We start from the raw sequence: 23515 nt of genomic DNA on the forward strand, positions 1-23515 counted from the left end.
CTTCCCCTGCAACCCCCTTTCTCCAATCTCCACCCATTCTGTATCCCCTTATTGTAATTAATAATCCTGTTACAGGTCAACGGCGCACAAATACGTAATAATCACTAAATACCTCTGGTACCCCAAATAACTACGTGCAGCTTGCACTGGGTCGACCAAACAATTTCAATAGGATCAGGACTTCACTAAAAAGTGGGTCGTAAACTGTAACATGTATTCAAAAAGGCATAGAACATCTTGATGCAGTTATTTAATTTAGATTATTCAATTTCAATTGGATAACCAACACTTCTGCCACAGGTCTCCTCCAGCGGATCGCTACGTTTGGCGTCTCAGCAGGGGTGCTTTAAGGTTATCAGGGTGTGGTTTGTCTATATTTCGGCGTCGGATGCGCTTGCCCACCATCTTTTTGGCGAGACTCTATAACTTCTCCAGCTGGACTCTCCAGTCCTCCACTTCTGGACACACTTACCCACAAATTCTTACCCACCCCTCAAACCCTTTTCCTTCCCAGAACTTCTTCTCCTTCATTTTCCTTGAAAATATGCTCCATGCAGCATCCCAAAAGATAACATATGCTCTGACTTATGTAATTGATCGATGCATTGATTATGATAAATGTTTTTTATCGATTAATTTAAGTGGTATTTAAGCATAAGTATTAAGCGTTTTATTCCCAAATGTGATAATTGTGTTGAATTTATTAAGACTAATAATGTAATATGTAGCTATAACCCCTTATGAGTGTTTCTAAAATTTCTGGTTAGTGGAGGTTATTAATCTTTTGACAAATAACGTCTAACTGCATCCCTTAGATTACTTTACGAGTTAACATCGGGATTACGTTGGAATTATCAAGGATTATCGCTAAGAAACATTCGTTTGCTTGGAGTGCAGTTCCAGGGTGAAGTTCTCCAGTATTACCTAACGACGAAATAGAACTGAAAGTGCCCATATTGACTTTGTGGCCGAAAAGCTACCCGTATTTAATATTAATATTATGCATTGGTAATCTTTAGCGTTCAGCCATACCACGGAGATGCTCTTATTGTACGTATACATTTGCGAACTTAAACGCGAACCGAGCCACGAATTACGGAAAAGGAACGAAGCAACTGCAAGCGGAGTTTCGCGCCATTTGCGGTTGCTTTGATCTTTTCCCATAAGTTGAGGTTCAGAAAGGCATGGCAGTTCGTCTCGCTTATGTATACGTAGCATTACAGTGCTGCTCACTGCGATTGTGACAAGACTTCTTTCTAACAACGCTTAGCCTCAATATTTTTGTTTTGCTCCATATGCACAGTAAAATTCAAATTAAAAAAATATTTACTGTACAAGTATATAGAAAGAACAATGAGTACATCATATTTCTTAGAGCTAACCCAATTCACAAAAAGTAGAGTGAATATTATGACATGACAGTGTTTGAAATAGAAGTATTTAACTCCCGTGTATTATTCGTGTATGTTTTAGTGACATTTGTTTAAAAGGAATGTTTAAGTGATGTCTTAAATCGGAGTACGTCGTATATTTATTTAATGTAACGTAGAAGATTGTTAAATACGTTAATAATTGTTTATGTTTTGAGTGTTTTGATGGGAACTTGTCTGGAGATGACCGTACTAATAAATCGAGACGTTCTCCATAGTCTTTAAAAAGTCGCGGGTGTACAGATGAATAAAGATGGATTCAATAGATAATTTTTTTTATTTAAAAAAACACTCGATGTTCACGCTACAATTACTAGAAGGTGAACGAGGGAAGAATTATGTGGAACACATGACGGTTCTACACGGCTGCTGCTCGAATCGAAATGATTTCCAAGTCGGCCGCAATAGCTCATGGGGGCTACGCGTCGCTTCAGGATGGCAAGCTGATAACTCTTGCCAGACGCCAAAAATGAAATATGTTGGAGCAGTTCCTACAGAGGTTTCAGTTTTTTTAAATAGGTCTCTACATGAATCCAGATAACTGGAATTTGTGATTTTTGTTTAGCATTTCTCTTGGTTAATAAACACATCTTTGGCGTTTACTGGATTTCCATAGTAAAAAATTCCGTATTTAATCATTGTATTAACTTTTTTATAAAATTACTGAATTCATGATTTTTCTAAATATTCCCGAACAAAAGGGAAGCAAATGAATTTTTCTGCTTTCAATGAACACGTTTGAGAAGGTTCAATGTTGTTATTATTAAAATTTGCATTTATGTTTTTCCTTCTTATCATAAATATGCGAAGCCATGTTTGGACCACCCTGCCATACAGATGTTATAATTGCTCACTAATATTGATGTAATATAAGAACAGATTATAACCATTCGAGATATACGGCCCTATGGAAATAGTTTTGGATTAATTGAGATTCCCTAACAAATATTTTTTTTGCTAAGTTGTCTAAACACAGGGCTAACGAGTAATGACACGAAAAGGGGTGGCCAGTTTGAATTCCCTCGAGGGAATGATCTAGAAATGAATATAATTATTAATTGGAAGGACATCCAATAAATTGCTGCTTTCACAAATTAAAAATTAAGACGGTCATTACCTGATTATAAATATATTAAAAACTATATCTTCTAAACTACAATCATCTTAAACTTTATTTTTCTTTTGGTATTTCATCCTTCTTTAAATACTTTCTGTTGATTCCGGATATTTTGAGATTCTTCCGTAACAATTACATGAAATAAAATAATACTTTTTACTTTATGAATTTTAGAAATTAATATTACTGTCAATCGTTTTGAAAGGTCTTAAGGCTCAAATCACATCCGTTTCGACAGACGGATTATTAGCTCACGAGTAATCCGACTGCCATTTCAATCCAATACATTTTGCAACAGGGCTTGACATTCAGCAGACACAAAATCAATAAACAATTAACTTCATCGAGTGAACACAAAAAAGGCGTCAAATTTTGGACGAATGCGGAACGAACATAAAATCGATCTGTCGGATTGCTTGATTGACAGTCACGACCAGTTCGCACTGATTGTGTGGCGCGACGAATTAGCTATAGCAAGTAAAATACCAAACCCGAGTAACAAATCAGAACCATTACGTAGACCTTTATCTGGCAGCTGGGTGTGAAATTAAACATTTCGCCAACTTGCCTTTCGGCTCTACTCGGCAAGAGGAGGGAACGTGATTGGAAAGAGTTAAGTCAATTTGGTGCACACGCAAAAAGCGGGGAGAAAATAATTAACAGCGGTGAAAAATTAAATGCTTGGTGATTTCAGCTACTTCAGTGCTTGCTTCTTAATTTATTTTTTGGCAATTACAACTCGAATGTAAGATTGATTACTGTTTTTAAAATCGGTGATACTCCAGACACAAACTACAGTTTCTGGTCGAAAGAAGAGAAGTTTCAAGAGGTTTGTTTTCATTAAATAAAGTTCATAATCGTTAAAAAAAACAAGAAATGAAAGTCACAACATTTTTGGCGATGCGAATTTGTCAAGGCACAAAAGGTTAAGCTAAAAGACATTGAAAAATATATGTTATTTGATAAATCGTTGTTGAGTTGAGTGAGAGTTTTTTTTGCGATCCCTTACGACCCGTAATACCAGGTTCATCTCTGTAAACTGTTAACTGGTAAAGACCTACTCCTGCGCGTTATTGGGATGGATTATACCTTCGTCCTACTTGAGGCACTTGGGCTGGTTGGGTATGACGAATATAATAGACTTATAATCATGAGATAGGCCGGAATTATGCCTTCATTGTACCTCCGTTAGCGAAAGAGGATCAATCGGTAATCTAAGGTACTATAACTATAAATGATGACTAATACGGTATTATTTTGGTTCAATGAAAAGTTTATCATTTTTATTTTTTTATTTAATTATCATTTTATAATTGTATAAATATAAAATATGTGCTGAGAGGGACTTAGTTTTCGTCAACTTCTGTTATTGTACAACGGTAGGATTTTTTCAGTAACTTCAATGGCGATGTTTTTAAAATTCAATTTTTCCGATAATTCCTTGAGTCAAGATTTGATGTAAATAATGTACTTATAACTGTTATAAAATAACATATAATCCTTTCATGGTTGTGTCATTCTTTACATTACTCGCATCTATAAATGATTAACTTGATCGTGCCATGTCATTGTGGGGCGTCCCTGGTGTTTACTGATGAACTTTTCTCCGTAGGTACTTTCTTTCTACATTACAATTTATTTTGTAACTGTAACTTTGTTAAATGGTGTTAAACTTCCGTAGTTCAGAAATATAAAGGCTACACCACATATTTATAGCTACTTCTCTACATATGTAATAACTATTTTCGATTAATATTTTCTACAAATCGGTTTACATTATGAATACCCAAAAATATGCTTTGGATAAATTGAAGCATTTGCTATCGTTTTGCTTGAGTATAATTAAAATAAAATTGACAATTGCTTTTTTTTATTGGAACTGGCAGAGAAAGGATAATAGTAGACTAAATGCTGTGGAAATGAGATCCCTGAGGCGTATGTTTGGTAAACCATGCATGATTGCGTGAGGAATGTGGAGATAAGCAAAGAATGCAAGGCTGATGTAAGCACTCAAAGCGTATACATGAAAAAGAGAGAAGAATATATGTAGAAGTCGGGAACGCCCGAGGAAGACATGGTACGATCAAGTGAATTATTTACTCAAATAGGTTCATGTCAACTGTCAGAATAATAGAAGAGTATGTTTGAGTTTGTGTCAAGACCGTGTTGTTTGACGGTCCGTCCTCTGCGGAAAAATGGCATGGTGGTTAGTTAGTTAATTGATTTGTAAAAATATATTCATAGATTACTAAAAAATGTTTTTTTGAATGCATGAAAGCATATAACAAATAACTTTTTCAAAATACATTTTTGTGGCTAAGGTTATCTGTGACAAATTCCTATCCAAGCTTGTTTCTTTCTTACAAAAATACTTACAAAATAAAAAAAAATAAAAAAAATTACTTTGGCGCTAAAACCGATCGTTTTTAGACTCCATTTGCCAAGCGATTTTTACGTCAGCTGCCCATGTTCGTGGTGATATAAGGCACACTCAGAAAACACACATTTTTGACTTGTCTATTCCTCTTAATAACGAAGCATTGACCCACGCAAACACATTCATTAGCTAGCACGATTAAATATTCGAAAGGTGGAGTTTGATGTTACCTAGATAGGTTTAACTCTTAATGGGTGAGATTTATGTTGATTTTACCTTCCTGGAATATGGATGCAAATGTATCAATTATGTAACAAGTCATTTACGTATTTGCTAGTATTTAATCTAATTTTGCAATGACCGAGCGTATCTTTATTTTTATCTCTTCGCAGGTTCATAAACTATGCACGCTTCGAGGACCGGTAGGAACTGGGAACTCCCTGTTAAATGTATCGGTGATATCATTTTTAATTAAGGTGACCGGGCAGAATGCTTTTAGCTCCCAAATGGCCATTTTAATATTAAAGTGGACGATAAATTTTGGTGTCCTGTCGTGAAGTAAAGGACTTTAGTGATGCGGAATAGAATTCATGATATGGGAATAAACATTAATAATTGATCGTGGTGGTTTCGCCTTTTTAGGTTTGTTTATTAATGTTCTAATTGGTTACAAGATGTTTTTATTTTTATCTCTGCTAAATTTTGTTTTTTTTTCACTATATCCACACAGGAGGCCCAGCCGAAATAATTTACCTCAGAGCCTATGTCATCGTTGAGGATACTGTATGGAGACACTTTTTAGAAAAATGAAGAAGAAGAAGTTCTGGGAAGAAAAAAAAGTGTGCTTAAAATATGTATAGGAGTGAGTGAGTATGAACCCATCCCTCTCATTGCGGTGCAAAATGGGTCGAGAGAGTCCGGCTGGAGAGGGCCAAAGTTGTCAACCAGTGTCTTCCAATCCGGCCCGCCACGTAGTAGTTAGGAAAATGCATTCGCCGCCAAGACCTAGACAAACCTCATCCCATGAACAATGGCTAACAAAGGGCAACCCTGCTAAGTCACCAAACTTTGCGAACCACGTGGGCGACCTATAGCAGGAGTTTTGGTTTTCCAATAAATGGTTGCCGGGCGGCGGTACCCATACCCGCCTTCCAAATAAAAATCTCCAATATTGATTAACTTAAAAAAAACTTTACCTACCTTTACACAGTACCTACACAACACGTACATTGCGTGTAATGTCCTCCACATAACGGGGAAGAGGAAGGTGGAGAAGCGCCCTTGATGTGAATTTTCAGAAAAACGGCGTTATAGAAATCATTCAAATATTATTATTATTATTAACTGGCTGCTCAGATCTAGTCACACAACACGGCTAAAGCCGTTTCAAGCAACGTTTTAATTCAGAAAGGTGGTCTTACAGCAGATCGATACTGAGATTATCTTACACTCTGAAGAGTGTTGTAAGGAACATAGTGGAAAAAGTTCAAAAGTGGAATTATTGGAAGTATATGATTATTATGTATGCATAGTGAAAGATGAGTTAAAAATAATATTAGGGATTTTTTCTAAATATCAAACACACTAATTTTGGTTGTCTGTGATGATTTGCCTTAGTTATTCCTGTGTGAATTTGTGAAATCATTCACGTTTAATTTACTCTATTTTGCTTTGAATTTAAGTGTTATTGTCAAAATTGGAACTGATTGTGGGAATAATTCAGACAAGCGATAAAGTTGTTACCTACCCATAATAAAAAAAATATATTTTATTAAATAATTAACCAATATTTTAATTAATACGTATTTTTTTTGTTTAAACGTTTAACCGATTAATGATTTTTATGCTTACTAACGGTGATCATCGGAAAGGCAAGTTTTCATTTGTCAATAAAAAATATGTAAATATATAATAAAAAATGGACAGTATTTGTTTCTTAAAAATAATAGTCGTGGGGCAAATATTTTATAAATACTTCAAATATTATTATTATTTTATTTTTTTTGGTTCCATATTGTTTACATTTCAAAATTATCCAGTAATGTTGGCCTCACTGGGTGGTTTGCCCATGCTGAGGCCTTCAATATTTTGTGTTTGTGAGTGATGTGTGTTTTATATTGGTTTTGTGTGTTACGCGTGGGTTTTTTTAAATTTATTTTATGCTATGAAATTTTGATAATATTGTCTTTTTTGTTCTTTAATCCACTTTGTAATTTTGTGTGGGAATTTATTTTTGTCAACCTCAATTTTGATTTCAAGTTTTACACTGTTGAATGAACATAGATACACTTCAAATATTAAATAAATATTTTGTAAATAGCTTCACAAATCCTAAAATTATAATAATATTCCGTTGCGCTGGTCAAGTAATCAAATAATATCAGGTACCGTTTTCACTTGATTTGTAAATATGAATGTTATTTACCTACCTACAACGCGAAATATATTTTTTATGATTTTTATAAGTTTATTGACATAACCAAGAAATTATTATAAAAACTTGTCGTTTTATATGAAAATTTCTAGCTTAACCTAAATTAAAGTGATGCATTTTAAACATTTACTAAAAATCTTCTTCGCAAATTCATTTGTAAATGTCTCTCAGCTTCCTAGGGCTAACTATTTTGAATACCCCCGGTGATAAGTACAATCACGTGTGCCTATTTCATTGTATAACAGCCTTCCCTCTGAAATTGCCGAAGGTAAAATATGTCGGGCCATTTCTTACGTTTTCTGGATTGAAAAGAAATGTTTAGATGGATGGATAATTATTTCCGATACGTCAAGTGCAAAACCCTTTTAGGGTAGCTTTTACAGGAATATCGGCAGTCAAGGGGGCATAAAGAAATAATAAATATTTGTTACATTTTACAAAAGTCGTTTAAATTTTAATTTTTACATTTATAAGGAAATCGTTGATCATTACTAAATTGGAAACAATATTTTTGACATTATCACTTTAACCCTAGAACCGTACCCATCATAGATCATACACTAACAGTACCCAGGGGTACTGGAGTACCCCGTTAAATAAAACATCTTTTTTACGTGACAAAAAACATTTATTCAAAATTAACTTACATAGACTGTTATGGCACTTATTTCAGTCTTACATAATACAATAAGGCTTAATTAAAAGTAACTTTTCTTAAAAATTTTGGCAAATCTTTGTTTGGTGCTCTAAACATATGAAACGTTTACATTTCTGACATTGAGCGCGTGACTTACGATCTTTTGACCTGGGACAAAATGAACATCTTCCAGATTCTGATTTTGAAGGGGTTGTAGCATCATAAGACCGCTTTTTTCCTAATATTCCGCCAATACTTTCTTGGAGATGCATCGGCAAAGTTTTGTAAAAAAATCGATCCTCCAAGTGAGGTTTTATAAGGTCAAAAGCTAAAGTCTTCAGATAAGTTCGTCTATTCTTGAAAACTTGTTTTCCGGTAGCGTTAGATGAATGCAGTAATATCATAGAATTGATTCCGACGATATTCAAAATTCCATAGAAGACACAAAGGCTCCAGCGACGAGTTTTACGAGACACACTGTATGTATGACAAAGTTGATCAAACGTATCCACACCCCCCTTGGTTTGGTTGTAAAAACTTATTATTTCTGGTAAATCAACAGATTTTTCTTGGTCTGGTTGGAAGTGTGTAGTGGAAAGCATAAGCACGTTTTTCTTTTTTCTTTTGTTTAGCTTTGGAGGCACATATGATAGTAAAGTAAGTTCGTTATGTAAAGCAAACATTGAGGATATTCATAAAGTCAGCAATAATTTCATCAGGTTCATCTTCCAATTCATCCCCAAGAACCACATCTTCTTCATCATCAGCATACAGAAGAAGGCGATGAATTTCATCTCGCGATAGATTTTGACGTAAAGCCATCTAAAAAAAGAATTATTCAAGTTACACGCAACTAAATGCAAAATACCTAAATATAGTAAATAATTACACATTTTTTCCAAAACAAAGTTATGTGTAAGGTTATTATGCAAATAAAAATAACATTCAAATAAAGAAACACGTATCAAATAGCACAATAACATGCTTTATTTCGCAAAAACATTAAAATCATAGTAATGAAAATAATTACCTTAACCGTACCCTGGGGTACTGGAGCGCCCCACGCACGTTTTGCCACGACCACACACTAGCAGGACTCCCGCTCGACTGATGCTTCGAAGCGACTCCCCCCCACTTGCAAATACGCGGCGGCAAGAAAAGATCCGTTGTGAAACGAAAAAGTTATCGCAAATTTTCAAAAAAAAATTTAATTTGTACCCCAGGGTACGGTTCTAGGGTTAAAAACATACACTAAAAATGATGTCTAGTTTCGTTACTTTACAAAAAAAATTCTTGAAAAATCAGTTTTAACGTTTTCCGTTGTGAAAAGTCAGTTTTGTTGTTTGTGTTGTTGTCGTTTTTTTGTGGTAAAAAGCTTTTTTAAATTTAATGTTGATCTATGGTTCCGTTATGGTGCCGCTCCGAACGAGCAAATAAAAAATTAAGCAGTCAATAGGAGAAAATAAAGTCTATGAAACCAACAATATTTTTCATGAAATATTTTTTGGCCTTTTTATTAAAGTTCTAGTATTCTTTCTAGTTGTGAATGGTTCATTGCGTTGTGTGGGTGGAAACTATGATCAAGTGGATCATTATTGGATTGTCATTTGCCAAAAATAAGTTTTTTTTTTCGGAAAACCGTTCTACATAATTTGGAAATTACCTACCTACTCGTATACTGCCAGTTCCTTTGTGGAGTTTTGCAACCCATTTAAAAACAAAACGGAATTAAAAAATAATAAACCCAAAAAACGAAATGTTGAAATAATATTACCATTACTAGAATTGTTAAAAAATACCTTTAAATTCCTGAAAACAAATTTAATGCTAATATCACGTCGGTATAAAATTACCAGGAATTTTTTAATTTCCAAATTTCCTGAACCAACCGCTAAACTAATTTTAAGAATTTCTGGAAATTAATGGGGGATTCATAAGTAGAATAAATATTACAGTAAAAAGTATGTACTAGAAGAGCTCAAAGGTCACATTTAAAGGTTATAACTTGAATAGTACCCTAAGTAGATGTTGGCACAACCCTAAACACGAAGTGAGGCATGGCACAGATTAAAAGTTAGAAAGGGCCCCTTTTGTCGATCGTTATTGGAGTATTGATTACATTCATGTAGGGTTGCCAAAAACCTTTTTAAACATTATTATCAACCAAATATATACATAAGTTTGTTTTTAAAATTAATTAGAAACTGCACATACGCACGCACAATTCTAGGCAATAGAACGCAACTATGAGTTTAGGTGTAAAACAAAAAATTCTTTATAAAAATAATCGAGCATTTTTTGAAACTTACAAAATGTCTCACTTCACTCGTCTTCACTGTCAAAATATTAATTGACATTAAACTAACTAACTAACTAATCATCATGCCGTTTCTCCACAGGGGTAGGCAAAGAGGATGGACCGCCAAACAACTCGGTCTTGGCACACACCTCTTGCCTCATTCACATTCATACATCGTCTCATACATGCTCTACTATTATGACTCTTGACATGGTCCAACTCGAGCATTGAATAAAAATGAGCATTAATTGACAGTAATTGTGTAAATATCCTTTTCTCTGAGCATGCAGAGCTTTCCATCCTCCACGGACTTCCTTTAAACATGCATACTCCTGTACTCCTGGCCTAAAGATCCATTCTCCAAATTCTAATGTTCCCTTACAATGCTCGTTTAAATGTTTAAGTTTCTGGAGCATCCAAAATAATAGAAAAATCACTCATCAATATCAAAATCGAAGTATTTCCTAAATTGCCAAATAATTGCTTAATTTTTTAAAAATACATAAAACTCCAAGCCGATGAGTAGTCTAAAAATGACCGTAGCTAAAATGGATCTTAACACTATTATTGTAAGAATTTCCTCACATTTAAGGTTTGTTCATGGTACCCACATCGTTAAAAAAATAAATTCAAAATATTGCAAAGCACATGAAATAACATTATTCTGGGCTTATTTTTATTAGCATTGTTAAAAAACTTTCAAAAGAATTCCGGCATTTCCTCCAAAATTTTTGGTAAAATGTGGATTTTTGGCAGAACCGTGACTTAAGTCCATTCTTGACCAATGGGCGGAGCTTTATAAGGGGGGTAGAATTCCAAACGATACGGGTCAACCCTCATAAACTCCGGATGATTTCGTTCACAAATTAACCGCGTTGGAATTAGAGCAAATTTCCAAATGATATTTTGGCCCTGTGAATGGGGAATATTTGTTTTAAGTTTTGGGTTTTGACCAAAGAGATTGATAGAGAGATTAGACTAAATAAATGATTATATTAATACTTTAGAAGTTGCATTATAATTATGAAGGATTAAGATTATAACATTTGTAAAATTTTTGTTCTGTCGTTTTATTATTGTTATGGTTAATCAACAAAAACCGGAAACATATTGTTAATTTAAAGGGATTTACGGATTAACAATCAGTTTTTGGGGATTGCAATCAATATTTTTAACTTTTAAAAATTGACACAACTAATTGGAATAGCTGGTTAACAGTTATTTAGGATTGAAAGGGGAGTCTGACTTACCCCTGATCCTTTGAAGCGAAAGCACACTGAGGTATGCTGCACTTCTAATAAATATAAAGACTAAATGCGATAATTTCAGATTTTTTATGAATACGTGTTCCGAAATCCCCATAACATATTCGTGTTTTAACGACAGTTTGTTAGAAAACCTGTCAATTCAGTCAAACCAGTCAGTTTTATCTGACAATATTTTAAATAAATTTGCAATATTTAATATTATTTCTCCGTGAGGATTATTACGGTGTGGAAGTTTCTTTCAGTTACGCCCTAATAAAATTTCAGTAACGAAGTGTATATAAAAATGAGTGAAATGTGTTTCCTTTTACTTAGAACAAACTAACAGGTATAACGATCAATTTTCGCGCGAATGGAAAAAAAATTGTAAGAATAATGAAAAATTTGGTATATTTTTTCGATATTGTATCATATCAAAGAATCTGAACAGTTTTGTGAAAAGCTGGTGAAAATACAAGATTGAAAACATGGTATTTTTGTTAGGCACGCCTCGGTTGAGCGAGAGGTGAAAAGAATTTTACAATATTGATGGATTAGAAATGGATTTCTGGATTTTGGCAAATACTTGATACAGCCGGGGTGAATCTTTTTCTTATTATTCGGTCATCTGTGTAAAGGGTAAATGAAAAAATCATGGAATAGATAATATCCATATATTAAGCACAACCATCGACATTTATTTATATTATAAAAGTCTGATTCGAATCGTACGAAAATTCAAAGCAGAACATTTATTTGTTGTTTTCAAATATTTACATAACGGATAAGTTTTTAATAGTACCACGCCTACAATGCAACTATGCTTGAAATGGATTTCGCCGTGCTTGGTGACCAGATCCTTCTTCCTATTTCCTTCCTCTCCGAAGAAGGTAGTATCATCCTTACAACATTCCCTAATTGGCGATGCCATAGTCTCGCTGGCTCTAAATTGTTGGTAGCGTGTGTATGCTTGATTGCCACCAACAGTTAACAGAATCTCTGGCTTTCACCATTGAAGTAATAATCATGTATTATTTAATAGTGCTTTCACACAAACGAAGTATTGAATTCCGTAAATCTAAACTTAAACTTTAGGGTGCACAGTTTACACCCGCGCTGTGCAAGCGGGTTCCCTACAGAGCATCGGACCATCCCTCACCATCACCATCCCAGAATGCGTCATCGACAATCTATTTGCTCAATCGGATATCGGGAAGTGGGTGGGTGAATTACCACTTCCATGATTGGCATTCATTTATTTATTAACGAGAACAATTTTTGAAAACTGTTTTTAAATGTATTTCAAAAGTTAAAAACATAATTGTTCTACCGTTTTATTACCAGCCTTTTTAACATAAGTTGTGACGTAATACCCCTGTCTCCACACAATACTCTTCTGAGATCACATACACAAATGATTAGAAACACTCCATCGAAATCAGTCATTTTTACTAATTCATCAAAAGTTTTAGTTACTTTCCCAAATACAACTGACTCGATTTATCATTTGCGCGTGATATTATATTTATTTTATGTAATAATCCCAAATCATTCCAAATGCGAGGTTTTGGTCGTGTCACAGAAACCCGAATGATGAAATATGAGAGTTGACAGGTGAAACATCAAATGATAGACTGCTGCATTGAATTGAGTCGGTGAAATATAGGCCCACAGTTCGGATGATCGAGTGGAATCATTTTAGGTGTGACCAGTTCATCCGAAATGAAACTGCACTTGATTGGCTATTTGCTGCTGAATGTTTCAGATTTGTTTTGAGTGAATATCGGCAGTTTTAAATTTTTCTGTTTAGAAAAATTTCTATTTCAGATTTTAATCTGCGATGAATTGCGGAAAACATGACATTTTTCCGGCACAGAGTGAAAGTTTAGCATTAACAACCATTCAGAATTGATCTTCCCTTCCCACTACTTTTAGCCTCACAAAATACCTCAATAGGGGATTTCATAGTCTCCCTGGTTCCAGACGGTTGGGAGTAATTGGGACTGTTGTGCGGTTTCGCATAAAAAAAAATTATTAATTAATCAATTTCTAAATGTTATTTGTCATCGTAAAATCGCCACCCCAACCCTTGGCAAACATAATTTTTCAGATCACCTTCAATAAACTTGTTTAATATCCATTAAACAATGTTTGGATTGGTGAAAATGACAAATGTCTATCCCCATGTTTATCTGTGTGTTATAAAGTTTAATTATTTGCGAGGCGGGTAGCGGGACAAAATGACCCTCCCTTCACCTGAATACAATTTTTTCTTCAATCAAAATCAATTGTGTCATGTTTTTTACAGTTCAAACGTAATGTCCGATGTCCAACCACCTTTAACGGTGTGTTTTTAATTTGTAATTGTCCGCGAGGGGACAGGACAGGGAGGTAGTGGGTGTAATCATCATCCCCTATTCTGAACGCCCAGCTACCCTTTCAGCTTTTATTTGGGTATTGTTTCCGCACAGCTGCGCTTGGCATGTTTATAATTTATTTTAGCGGTACGTGAATCAAATATTTGAAATTTTTACCCAAATTGTTCTTTCGCGTTAAGCTTTTTTACTGGCTAAAGGACGCTGAAGAAACATTGTAAGGGACAATGATGGGTTCAAAATGCTTAACGTTATTCTGTCCAAAAAATAAGGCATTTTGTTATTTATTCCGAAAAGAACATTATTTATATACAGACAGAAGGTTTGTATGGTAAATTATGACAATCCTCATTTTTATACATTTTCTTGTAAATTTGATTCTTTCTTTATTTGTTCTTGGGCAAAACAGTAAAAGTTTTGGCTCCGGGCCACGAGGTTGTTTCGACTAGGGAGCCTAGTGCAGTGAATGTATCTGAATTTTATAAATTTTCCATACGTTTTTCAAATGTTGAACACGTTAAGTAGGTATTAAAAAGTATTATTTTCCACAATTCATACATCTCTTTTTGTAATATGATTGTATATTGTAATACCAAATGAATGCTCAATTTGATTTGCTGAAAAAACTATCATTATGAGTCATGAGGTTTCTACGTAATAATGTTCCTGGTAACAAAGTTCTCATTCAAAATGTCCTCAGGTAAAACTTCCGCAGTATTAATATTCCTTGACAAAAGTTCCCAATCGGAAACATGTAAAATGTCATCATATTGGCACAATCAGTCAGCCGACTCAGCATGTTCTAACCTAACTTAATGGACCGTGCGACTATTAACTGGGAAAATTTTGGCAGGGAACGTTTTGCCGGGTAAATTTTGGAATGGAAAATTTTAACAGGGAACATTTTTACTGGAAAAATTTTGACAGGGAACGTTATTATAACCGGGAACAGTATTACCGGCCACGCATCACAAGATATCCTGTTAAAAACAATCTCACATTTTTCAGCTTTGAAGTATCGCGCGTGCCTCTTAGAATATAATAAGATTCGAATAAGAAATGCTTGCAATCAAAAATTTGATGAAATATCCCGTTGCTTATAGCATAATATTTCTCCTCATAAAGAGAGCCTCTTACAGTTCACCGAGGTAGATTATTGGATAATCTCTCGGTACGTGGATGTGATTTTGCGGTTGAAGGAATACCATTATCCGGGAGAGGCGAATTTGCATGGTCTTCTGTGCTAATACGTCGAACTGCAAACTAACTCCCGGTTTGGGATATAATGCACTTGCGATCGATAAGCCCTCCCCCAAAATTGCACAGCCAGACTTAGACAAGGTCTACGGAAGATTAGCACCGCATTAATGTTTTCATACAAACACCATCATCCAGGAAATTCAAACAATAATTTAAATTTACAAGAAAATCTTCATCTAATACTAATTCCAAGTCAATTAACTTGAAAATCACGTAAATGCAATATCTTCAGATTTTTGTAATTTGATAACATCTTTTTTCACAGGGCTTTTATTGTATGCCATACACATTCATTATTTTTTTTATTATTATTATTTTTTTATTTAGTAAAAGATTATACATTTATATACATCATTTAAGAAATGTTTTGACTGCCCAACTAGGAGGATTCCCGTTTTAGGACAGTCAAATAAGGATGAGTATTAACATTTTGATAAGTTGTCTGATAAGTATAGTATTAAAATAATAATGAAATAATAGGTAAATGTACTTTTAACTGGTGCCTAAGCCTACTAACATATTTTGTAAAAATATGAATAACGAAGATAAGAAATAGAATAAAATAAAATATCCGATTAAACATAAGATTAACTGCTGCTTGGGTAGCATTCTAATTTAAAAGTAATAGATAGGTATACACATACACATAATGATAAAGATTAGAATATAAAGGTTTCTTTTACATGGTTTATTTTTTTTGCAGTTTTTGTTGTTGTTTTTGGTTTGTGTTTGATTTCATTTTTTGATTTATGATTACCTACATACTCAATTCATGGCAATATCTATAAAAAATTCCATTAAAAGAATTGTAGATTAAGCCGTAGGATTATCTGTATTCGATTCCTATCCATGGTTGGGCAATATCAAAGACATTAGGTATGTGGTGAAATATTAAAATGTTAGTTACTCAATAATAGTTACATAGGTGTATATAATATAGGTAAGTGTGTTGGTGTGTATATTATGCCTCAATACTGCAAACTGTTCTTTATAATAATAACGACGATTTTCCAATTCCAAACTTCTAAATTCTAAATCGCGAAGGCAAGCCATGACTTAAAATCCTGTAAGTTTATTTTCCAATATGGTAGCCAACAAAACTCTTAACGTATGGCGACCTTACCAGGAATCTGTGGCTTCTACAAAATTTCGAATGCTTTTGTCAAAGTCCATTCCAGGAAAATGTAGAATCTGGGTTATTGGTAAACGAAGTTAGAGCTTTATATAATTTAAGAAAAGCACGTTAATAGAAGTATGATACAAACACTCTCATTATTATTATTTTTTTTTTAAAAAGAAAAACAAACATTATGATTATATATTATACATTATATTATATACAAACATTACAAACATTATTATGATCGCATATTTTTAATACATCCGAAAATGATCAAAATTAAACCTTTTTTTTAGTGCAACACATATAATTTAATTATTGAAGACAATTGAATAAAAAATTGAAACAGAAAATCAAAACATCTAAGGTACGATCGCATACAGGACATGAACTTAAGATATACGCCTTGCTGGGGCGCTGCTCTTCCAACTGAGCTAATGGGAAATTGAGTTTTTCTAAAAATAAAAATATTAGTTTGTATTTTCATACCATTTAATCATTTTTTTTTAATAAAAAAAAATTATAATATTGATCGAAATTCAGGAGAAATCACATAATTGGTTTAATCAAAGATTTTAATTTGGGAGACAGGTTAGATTAAAGTTACTCTTGATAATTTGACTTCGTAATATAGTGAGTAGGTTCGTAATGAAGATTGATGTACCAATCAACTGTTGGAAGTATAATAATGCGCCTTAATCGATGAATTTGAAGCGATACTTAGCACGCTTTCAAGTTTGTTACTTGCTAAGAGGGAGATATATTTTGAACGGCTTAATTATTTAACATCGTGGACCGACTGTGTGATGTGATTTACAGTATAACCGTAGCGACTGAGAAGCATTAAAATCAAACCACATTTATTTTTTAATTTATTCCTACCTCTGAAGCAAAATATACAAGCAAACGTTATGTTTTTTTCCTTCTTCATATAATCCGGGCCTTTTCAAGACCCGCACTAATAAATCATTTTCTTCGCCTCTTACCTTAAGCTGCATCACAAAATCAATGACTCTCAACCAAATTCAGATATGATTTGAGATATTCAAGTTCAAAGAAATGATAATTTGAGCAATTGAAAACCACAAAACCCCAAGACGACTGGGTTAAACTTCATGTATTTTCTTCACTTCATTCAACAGTTCCATGTATCCCATATTTGACAACCACGCCGAAAATAAACCACGTGTTAATTCGTTATCATACTAAAATACAGGGAGTAAAAGGATTGTCTAACGCAACACGGTTTCACTTCTGCGTACATAAAAATACACTTCTCAACAATCTCTACATCTTCCCTGATGGTGGACACTGTAACGCTCTCCGAAACGTTGCCTGGTTCACGAAAAGAAGGGGGAAGTGTACTTCATCGTGTAACACACATGTCATGATAGCTGCCAAACTACTAGTCGGCTGATGTACAAATATTAAAAAATAGATGCGAATATTTGCTTTTACAGGATTCATGTAATTATTTTTTCAAAATTAAGTAAGCGCCGAAAATTAAAACCAAAGTAAAACATATTACAGTTTATCATCACTTCCTTTAAAGTCTTTTGTCGTGGGTTATTTCCCTCTACCCTTTAATTCGATATACCCAATGAAACGAAATTATCAAAGTATTGTATTTTGGTTGGCAGCTTACCGTAAAATGGTTCGGGCTTAGGAACATTGCAGGGCGGCCACTGGGAAGGATTACTTAGTATAATTAAAATACTTTCAGAATGCTGCAGATTAAACAAGGAATAAAACACAAATACGAGGTTCATTATATGTAAAGATTTCATAGTAAAAGCCAAGCAATATACTACTTTCTCTTTCGGTAACAATGGGTATTGTTAGCAATTCTTTAATCTCAGGGAAATTAATTTCATTGGAACTTTGTGGGATTTGGAAATGAAAGTGATTTCTTCGAATATTTTCGTGTGGTTACGTTTTTGACAAATTGCTGTGACAATGAGTTATTTTGGAAATAGTGTTCGGAATATACATTTAGGTATGTTGAATATCATTAGTCTACGAATCTGGACACGAAATAATAAGAATGAAAAATCATGATAATATTTTCAGAATAATTTGTATGAACAACATGAACACCTCTTATTTTGAATTTTATGCAAAAAATCTGCCAATGTTTCCCAATGCTTCCTACCAGAATGCTTGCAATTATTGCAGGTGATATAGAATTGTTATCACGAATCATTAACCTTTTCATCGCATCCTGTTTTATTGATCTGGAATATTGAAACTACGCTTTTGCAATCTTCAGTTCCTGCAACGGGAACGGTGTTCGATCCTTAATAACTTCAGATGGAGCAATCTGCGCAGCCTGCAATCATGCTTCGTTAACCCTTGATTACTAATATATTCAATGTTACTGACTAGGAATATGGAAATAGTACTATTAATAATTAATAATTCAGATCCTGGAATGGGGTACTTATTGTAGCCTTCAAATCGTGATTTATTAACCTTTCTGCATAACACCCTTCTTTCCCGACTAGGACCATGGAAACATTAAATATAACTATAATGACCTACAGATCAAAATGGAACGATGTTAACCAACATCCAGCTTAGGAAAATGAGCAGTTTGCAAATCATGCTTCATCAATTTTTGCATGCAACGATCCTTATTTATGGACTAGTAACAAAGAAACCAATATATTAATACAGTGATTCTATCCCTAGGGACCGTTAATGGTGATGGAGTGTGTTGAATCATTCCTTCTGATAGAGTCATCTACGTAACCTGCAAATCACGATGTGCGTTAACTCTTCTGCATGCACCCACTCTGCTTCATCTATAGAAACAAGTAAACTAATAGTACTATGATGATTCTGAGATCTTATAATGGAGACCTCGTGTTGGATCCTTTTCCAGCCATGGAGATACGCATTAACCTTACTGCATGCATTAACCTGCTATACCTCTAGGAACAAGGAACCGAATAGTGCTATAATGATTCTGAGATCCTATAATGGGGACGGTGTGTTAGGTCCTACCTCCAGCCAGGGCGATCTGCGCAGCCGCGAGGTACAGAAGCAGCCGCATCGCGCAGCCGGCTCCTGCATCTGTCCCCATGCGCAACCTTCCTGCACTCACAGATCCTGCCTTACCTGCGAAACAAGGAAAAACAAATGATTAGTTGCAGTTAAAAAAATGACAAATAGTTTGGAAGGTACCGAACCACAAAAAAAACTTTGAATACCTTAGTACAAAGTATACGACTTTTAATTATGAAAAGTTTGACTTCTGGATCTGTCTGTAATGGTAACTTTGTTTCAATGAACTCGAAATTATTTTGAATATAAGTGTCATTAGTACCTACATATTTTAATATGATATTTTAACGGAATATTATTTTCATTTTCGTTTCCAAAATGTGAACTAATGTGTCAAGAACAATCGATAAAGTGTGTATTTCTTTTGTTTAAATGTCTTCGGGTTAATCTCGATAAGCAGAGCCAGATTTTTGCAGGTCTGCGGTTGTCGATGATAATACATTATTTAAAACATCAAATGCTTAGTAAAAATGTTTTGAAAACGAATAAATATTTATAAAAACATTTTTTTCGATTGAATTCAATTTCAATATGATCAGAATGATCCCTGTTAACCCCAATGATCCCAGTTAGTAGTACTACAGTGCTCACTGTCCCTGCCTTAACTTCACGACTGATCGCTTCTCGAGAGCAACAGTTTTTGTTCTGACGCCTCTCACTTAATATATTTTCCTGTTATTCAGTGATCTATACATAATATGTATACCAATATGAGGTCATTCAGCGATCCGAATACTTCAAAGCCTTTATTTCATTTCAAATCGATTCGTTTGAGTATTTGAAACGTCTAAAATGAGAGACTAATCATTTTAGAACTCTATTTTACCAGTTGACTTATTTCGTGAGTTTTCTGTGAAGGGTTCTAATTTCTAAAATGTAATTCTGAAATATCACAGGTTAAATTATTGATTCCTAATAATCATTTTAGGCAAACTCAAAAGTTGGCAGACTGATTATTGACTGATTAGAAATCAAAATATTGTATAGTAGTATACAGTATGTTTGTTTTGTGTGATGAAAACTATTGAATTTGAAAGGTTGTGTACCACAACGTTTCAATTAAAATTTCTCAAACATACGAGTACCTTACTATTGTAACTTCGGGTCTGTCACACACACTATTTGCATGAATTGTGCAGGATCAACAAAACTCTTTACATAAATTATGCAGGATCAACAAAACTCTTTACACAAATTGTCCAGGATCAACAAAACTCTTTACTTAAATTGTCCAAGATCAACAAAACTCTGTACATAAATTGTCCAGAATCAACAAAACTCTTTACATAAATTGTCCAGGATCAACAAAACTCTTTAGACTTTATTTGTGATAGATAACATAATCTCTGATTGCTTCTTTAGCAGCTGTTAAATACGGGAGGTGGGTATGGGTACTGTCGCCCCGGGAACCATTGATAGGATAACACCTTGGTCTCTCCAAGTGGTTCGCTACGTTGGATGACTTATCAGGGGTGCCCGGGTTAATGGGATGAGGTTTATCTAGGTCTTTACCTAGGTTTATCTAGGTGTGCACAACAGCTGAGTAAACACAGTTTGAAAATGGCCCTGAACGCCGAAACAGCTGTAAAAATAATAAAAACTAAAATACCTACTTGCAAAACTTAATAATAACATTATTAAATTTGATTTAAATTAAATTCGTATTAAAAAATAGTTAAAATAAAGCAGAGGTATCCTAATCATAGTGGATTCTCTCAGAACTTGCTTTTATGAGAAACGAATATTTAAAAGAATTTGCATTTGGTAAAACTTAAATGATTTCTTTCTGCGCAGTTGATATAGCACCGTTTCGGAAAAAATAATTCTAATAAAAGATTATAATATTAAATATTTCCAATAAGTAACTAACCTCTTGTGGCCTTTTTCGCTGCAATAATTTCACTGCAATAAGCTAGTGGGGGTGTAGATAGTAGTCAATGTAAATATACCATGGAAAAAACAAAAGGCTAATGTGTAATAATTGATTTAAAGACAATTTATACTGCACTCCCGACTCTCGATGTGTATAACATAGGTAGGTATAAAGGTCATTAATGTATGTCGTACGTAGATAGTGTCACACTGTATCAAGTGAGCAGAAAGTTTTCCAATATTGAGTGTACCTTGGCAAGGGGAGGCCGATTGTTATTGGTTTCATTTGTCAGCCGGTCCATTCCTCGGAGCGACGTTCCACAGAACTGGCGTGAAATAGTACCCGAGATAGCGGGGCGGGAGAGATAGCAGGGCGGGAGAGATAGAAGGTGGGAGATAGACGGGATAAAGAACAGCCGAGATGGGATAGAAGACGAAGGATATCTGTGGCTACTCCTGACAATTGTTTGTGGAGCTTATATTGCCGTCTTGGACCAATTAATGGTCGGTCAGAAATGCGCTGCGATGGGCGGTCTGGGGACAAAAACGGATAAAAAATGAATGGTTTATTGGAGATTGGGACTAATGATTGGGTTTAAAAGGCGAGGAACGGAAGTGCGAGGTTTAGTAGCAAGTCGGCAAATGCCTACGTTTGCGTGATTGGATAATACTCCTTTATCAAGGAAAAGGGCTGGGCAATGATTGCAAACTTTGAGAAAGAATAAAGTTTTGTTAATCGTATCAAAGAGTCTTATAATTCTAAAGAAAGATGATTTTGTGAGGTTGAATAAGGCACTATGGGTAACAAGATGGGAAAGATGGATGTTACATGGCTTTACAGATTTGGGGGTTTAACACGGTCAAATGAATAACATAAGTACCTATATCGGATCGACAGGCTTTACTGACAACGATTTTATATATATTCGCGGAACATGATTGCGCTGGTTAGTTATTGTTATGAAATAAATTAAACGGATACAGAAACATACGAATATATTGATAATATCGAAAAGAAACACTCAATTTTATACATATTGCGGTCTGCAGTCCACATAACTTTTTGAAAATAAAAGGGAGTTAATTTGTTAAAGAGGTCTTTAGCTATAACTTCTGAATTCCGTTTCTCTAAACTCGAATACTCTATACGACATTTTTCAATTCTTAGAGCTTCGCTAGCCTGCCTCCATTAATTGATAAGTCCGTAATTTTGCGTACAAATGACAATACTCAAAAATTTGTTTTGACAGTTGACTAAAGCACAGTGACTGACAGACTAGCTTAATTTGGCAACGGCTGTCGGAATCATGCTTCGCTCGCAAATGTCGCCTAGCGACGCCTAGTAATAATAATCATATTTGGATGATTTGTATACCACCGTTTTTGTGCAAAATTACCTCAAGGGCGCTGAGGTGTATAACCATAAATGACGGATTTAGTCAATATCATATTAATATAGGGTTTTATCAATCGTCCATGCTAGATAGCCTGGTCACCGGTCACTTAAGCCATTTAAGAAACATTTCGATTCTTAATGGTGGTCTCTCATCAGGGGGACGCTAAGATTTTCTTTTACTTGGAATGAGATACAAATGTAAGTACCTACTTCATTTTTATTTTTATTGGGTACCTAACGAGTGGAAGATACTCTCAGTATCGCCTTGGTATGACCACCATCAAAATGTTACAAAATGGCTTTGGTCATGTTTGGTAACCAGATCTGAATAGCCAAATACTTCCTCACCATCCTCTTACCCATCTCCGTACCCTCCAATACCTGCAGCCTCACAATATACCCCAATTGGAGATGCCATATTCTCACTGGCTCCAGATGGTTGAAAATAGTCAGGACTCTTGTACAATTTCACGTAAAAAATAATAATAATAGACCATACTAATATTAGTAGAATGTTGAAACTATTTTCAGAATTACCAGATTTTTATTTGATTAATTTGGATTATTTAACAAATTGAAATGGCTTTGGCCATGTTTGGAGCAGATCTCAATCCCAACCGTCCTCCTCCTCATCTCCTTCTCTTCCACACTACCTTCATCGTCATAACATACTCTTGTGCGGTTTCACATTAAAGAAAAAAATGTTTTTTATATCTTCTAAATACCTACTGTGAAACTATTGGCAAACTTTATATTGTTATTTACTTTCGGTGCCATTATTAAAAAATAAAAGATGTTTGAGATTTCCTTGGAAGGTCAACATAAAAACACTTTCTTCTAAGTGCGTATTCAAATAGCCAGAATCGAGTCACGGGTCCTGGGTATTGG

At 34.4% G+C, this 23515-nt stretch overlaps 1 protein-coding gene across 1 annotated transcript in view; it reads right to left on the reverse strand.

Moving 5' to 3' along the window:
• The window catches only part of mmd (disintegrin and metalloproteinase domain-containing protein mind-meld), a 689072-nt gene that overhangs the window by 595341 nt on the left and 70216 nt on the right, over nucleotides 1–23515 (reverse strand). The window contains exon 3 of the mRNA XM_089634149.1: nucleotides 19300–19413. Coding sequence (XP_089490275.1) covers nucleotides 19300–19378 — 79 coding nt within the window. The 5' untranslated portion in view covers nucleotides 19379–19413. The remainder of the gene's footprint in view (nucleotides 1–19299; nucleotides 19414–23515) is intronic.

This window comes from Hesperophylax consimilis, chromosome 8, assembly GCF_061612785.1.
Source record: "Hesperophylax consimilis isolate HC1 chromosome 8, BYU_Hcon_1.0, whole genome shotgun sequence".
Lineage (NCBI taxonomy): Eukaryota > Metazoa > Arthropoda > Insecta > Trichoptera > Limnephilidae > Hesperophylax > Hesperophylax consimilis.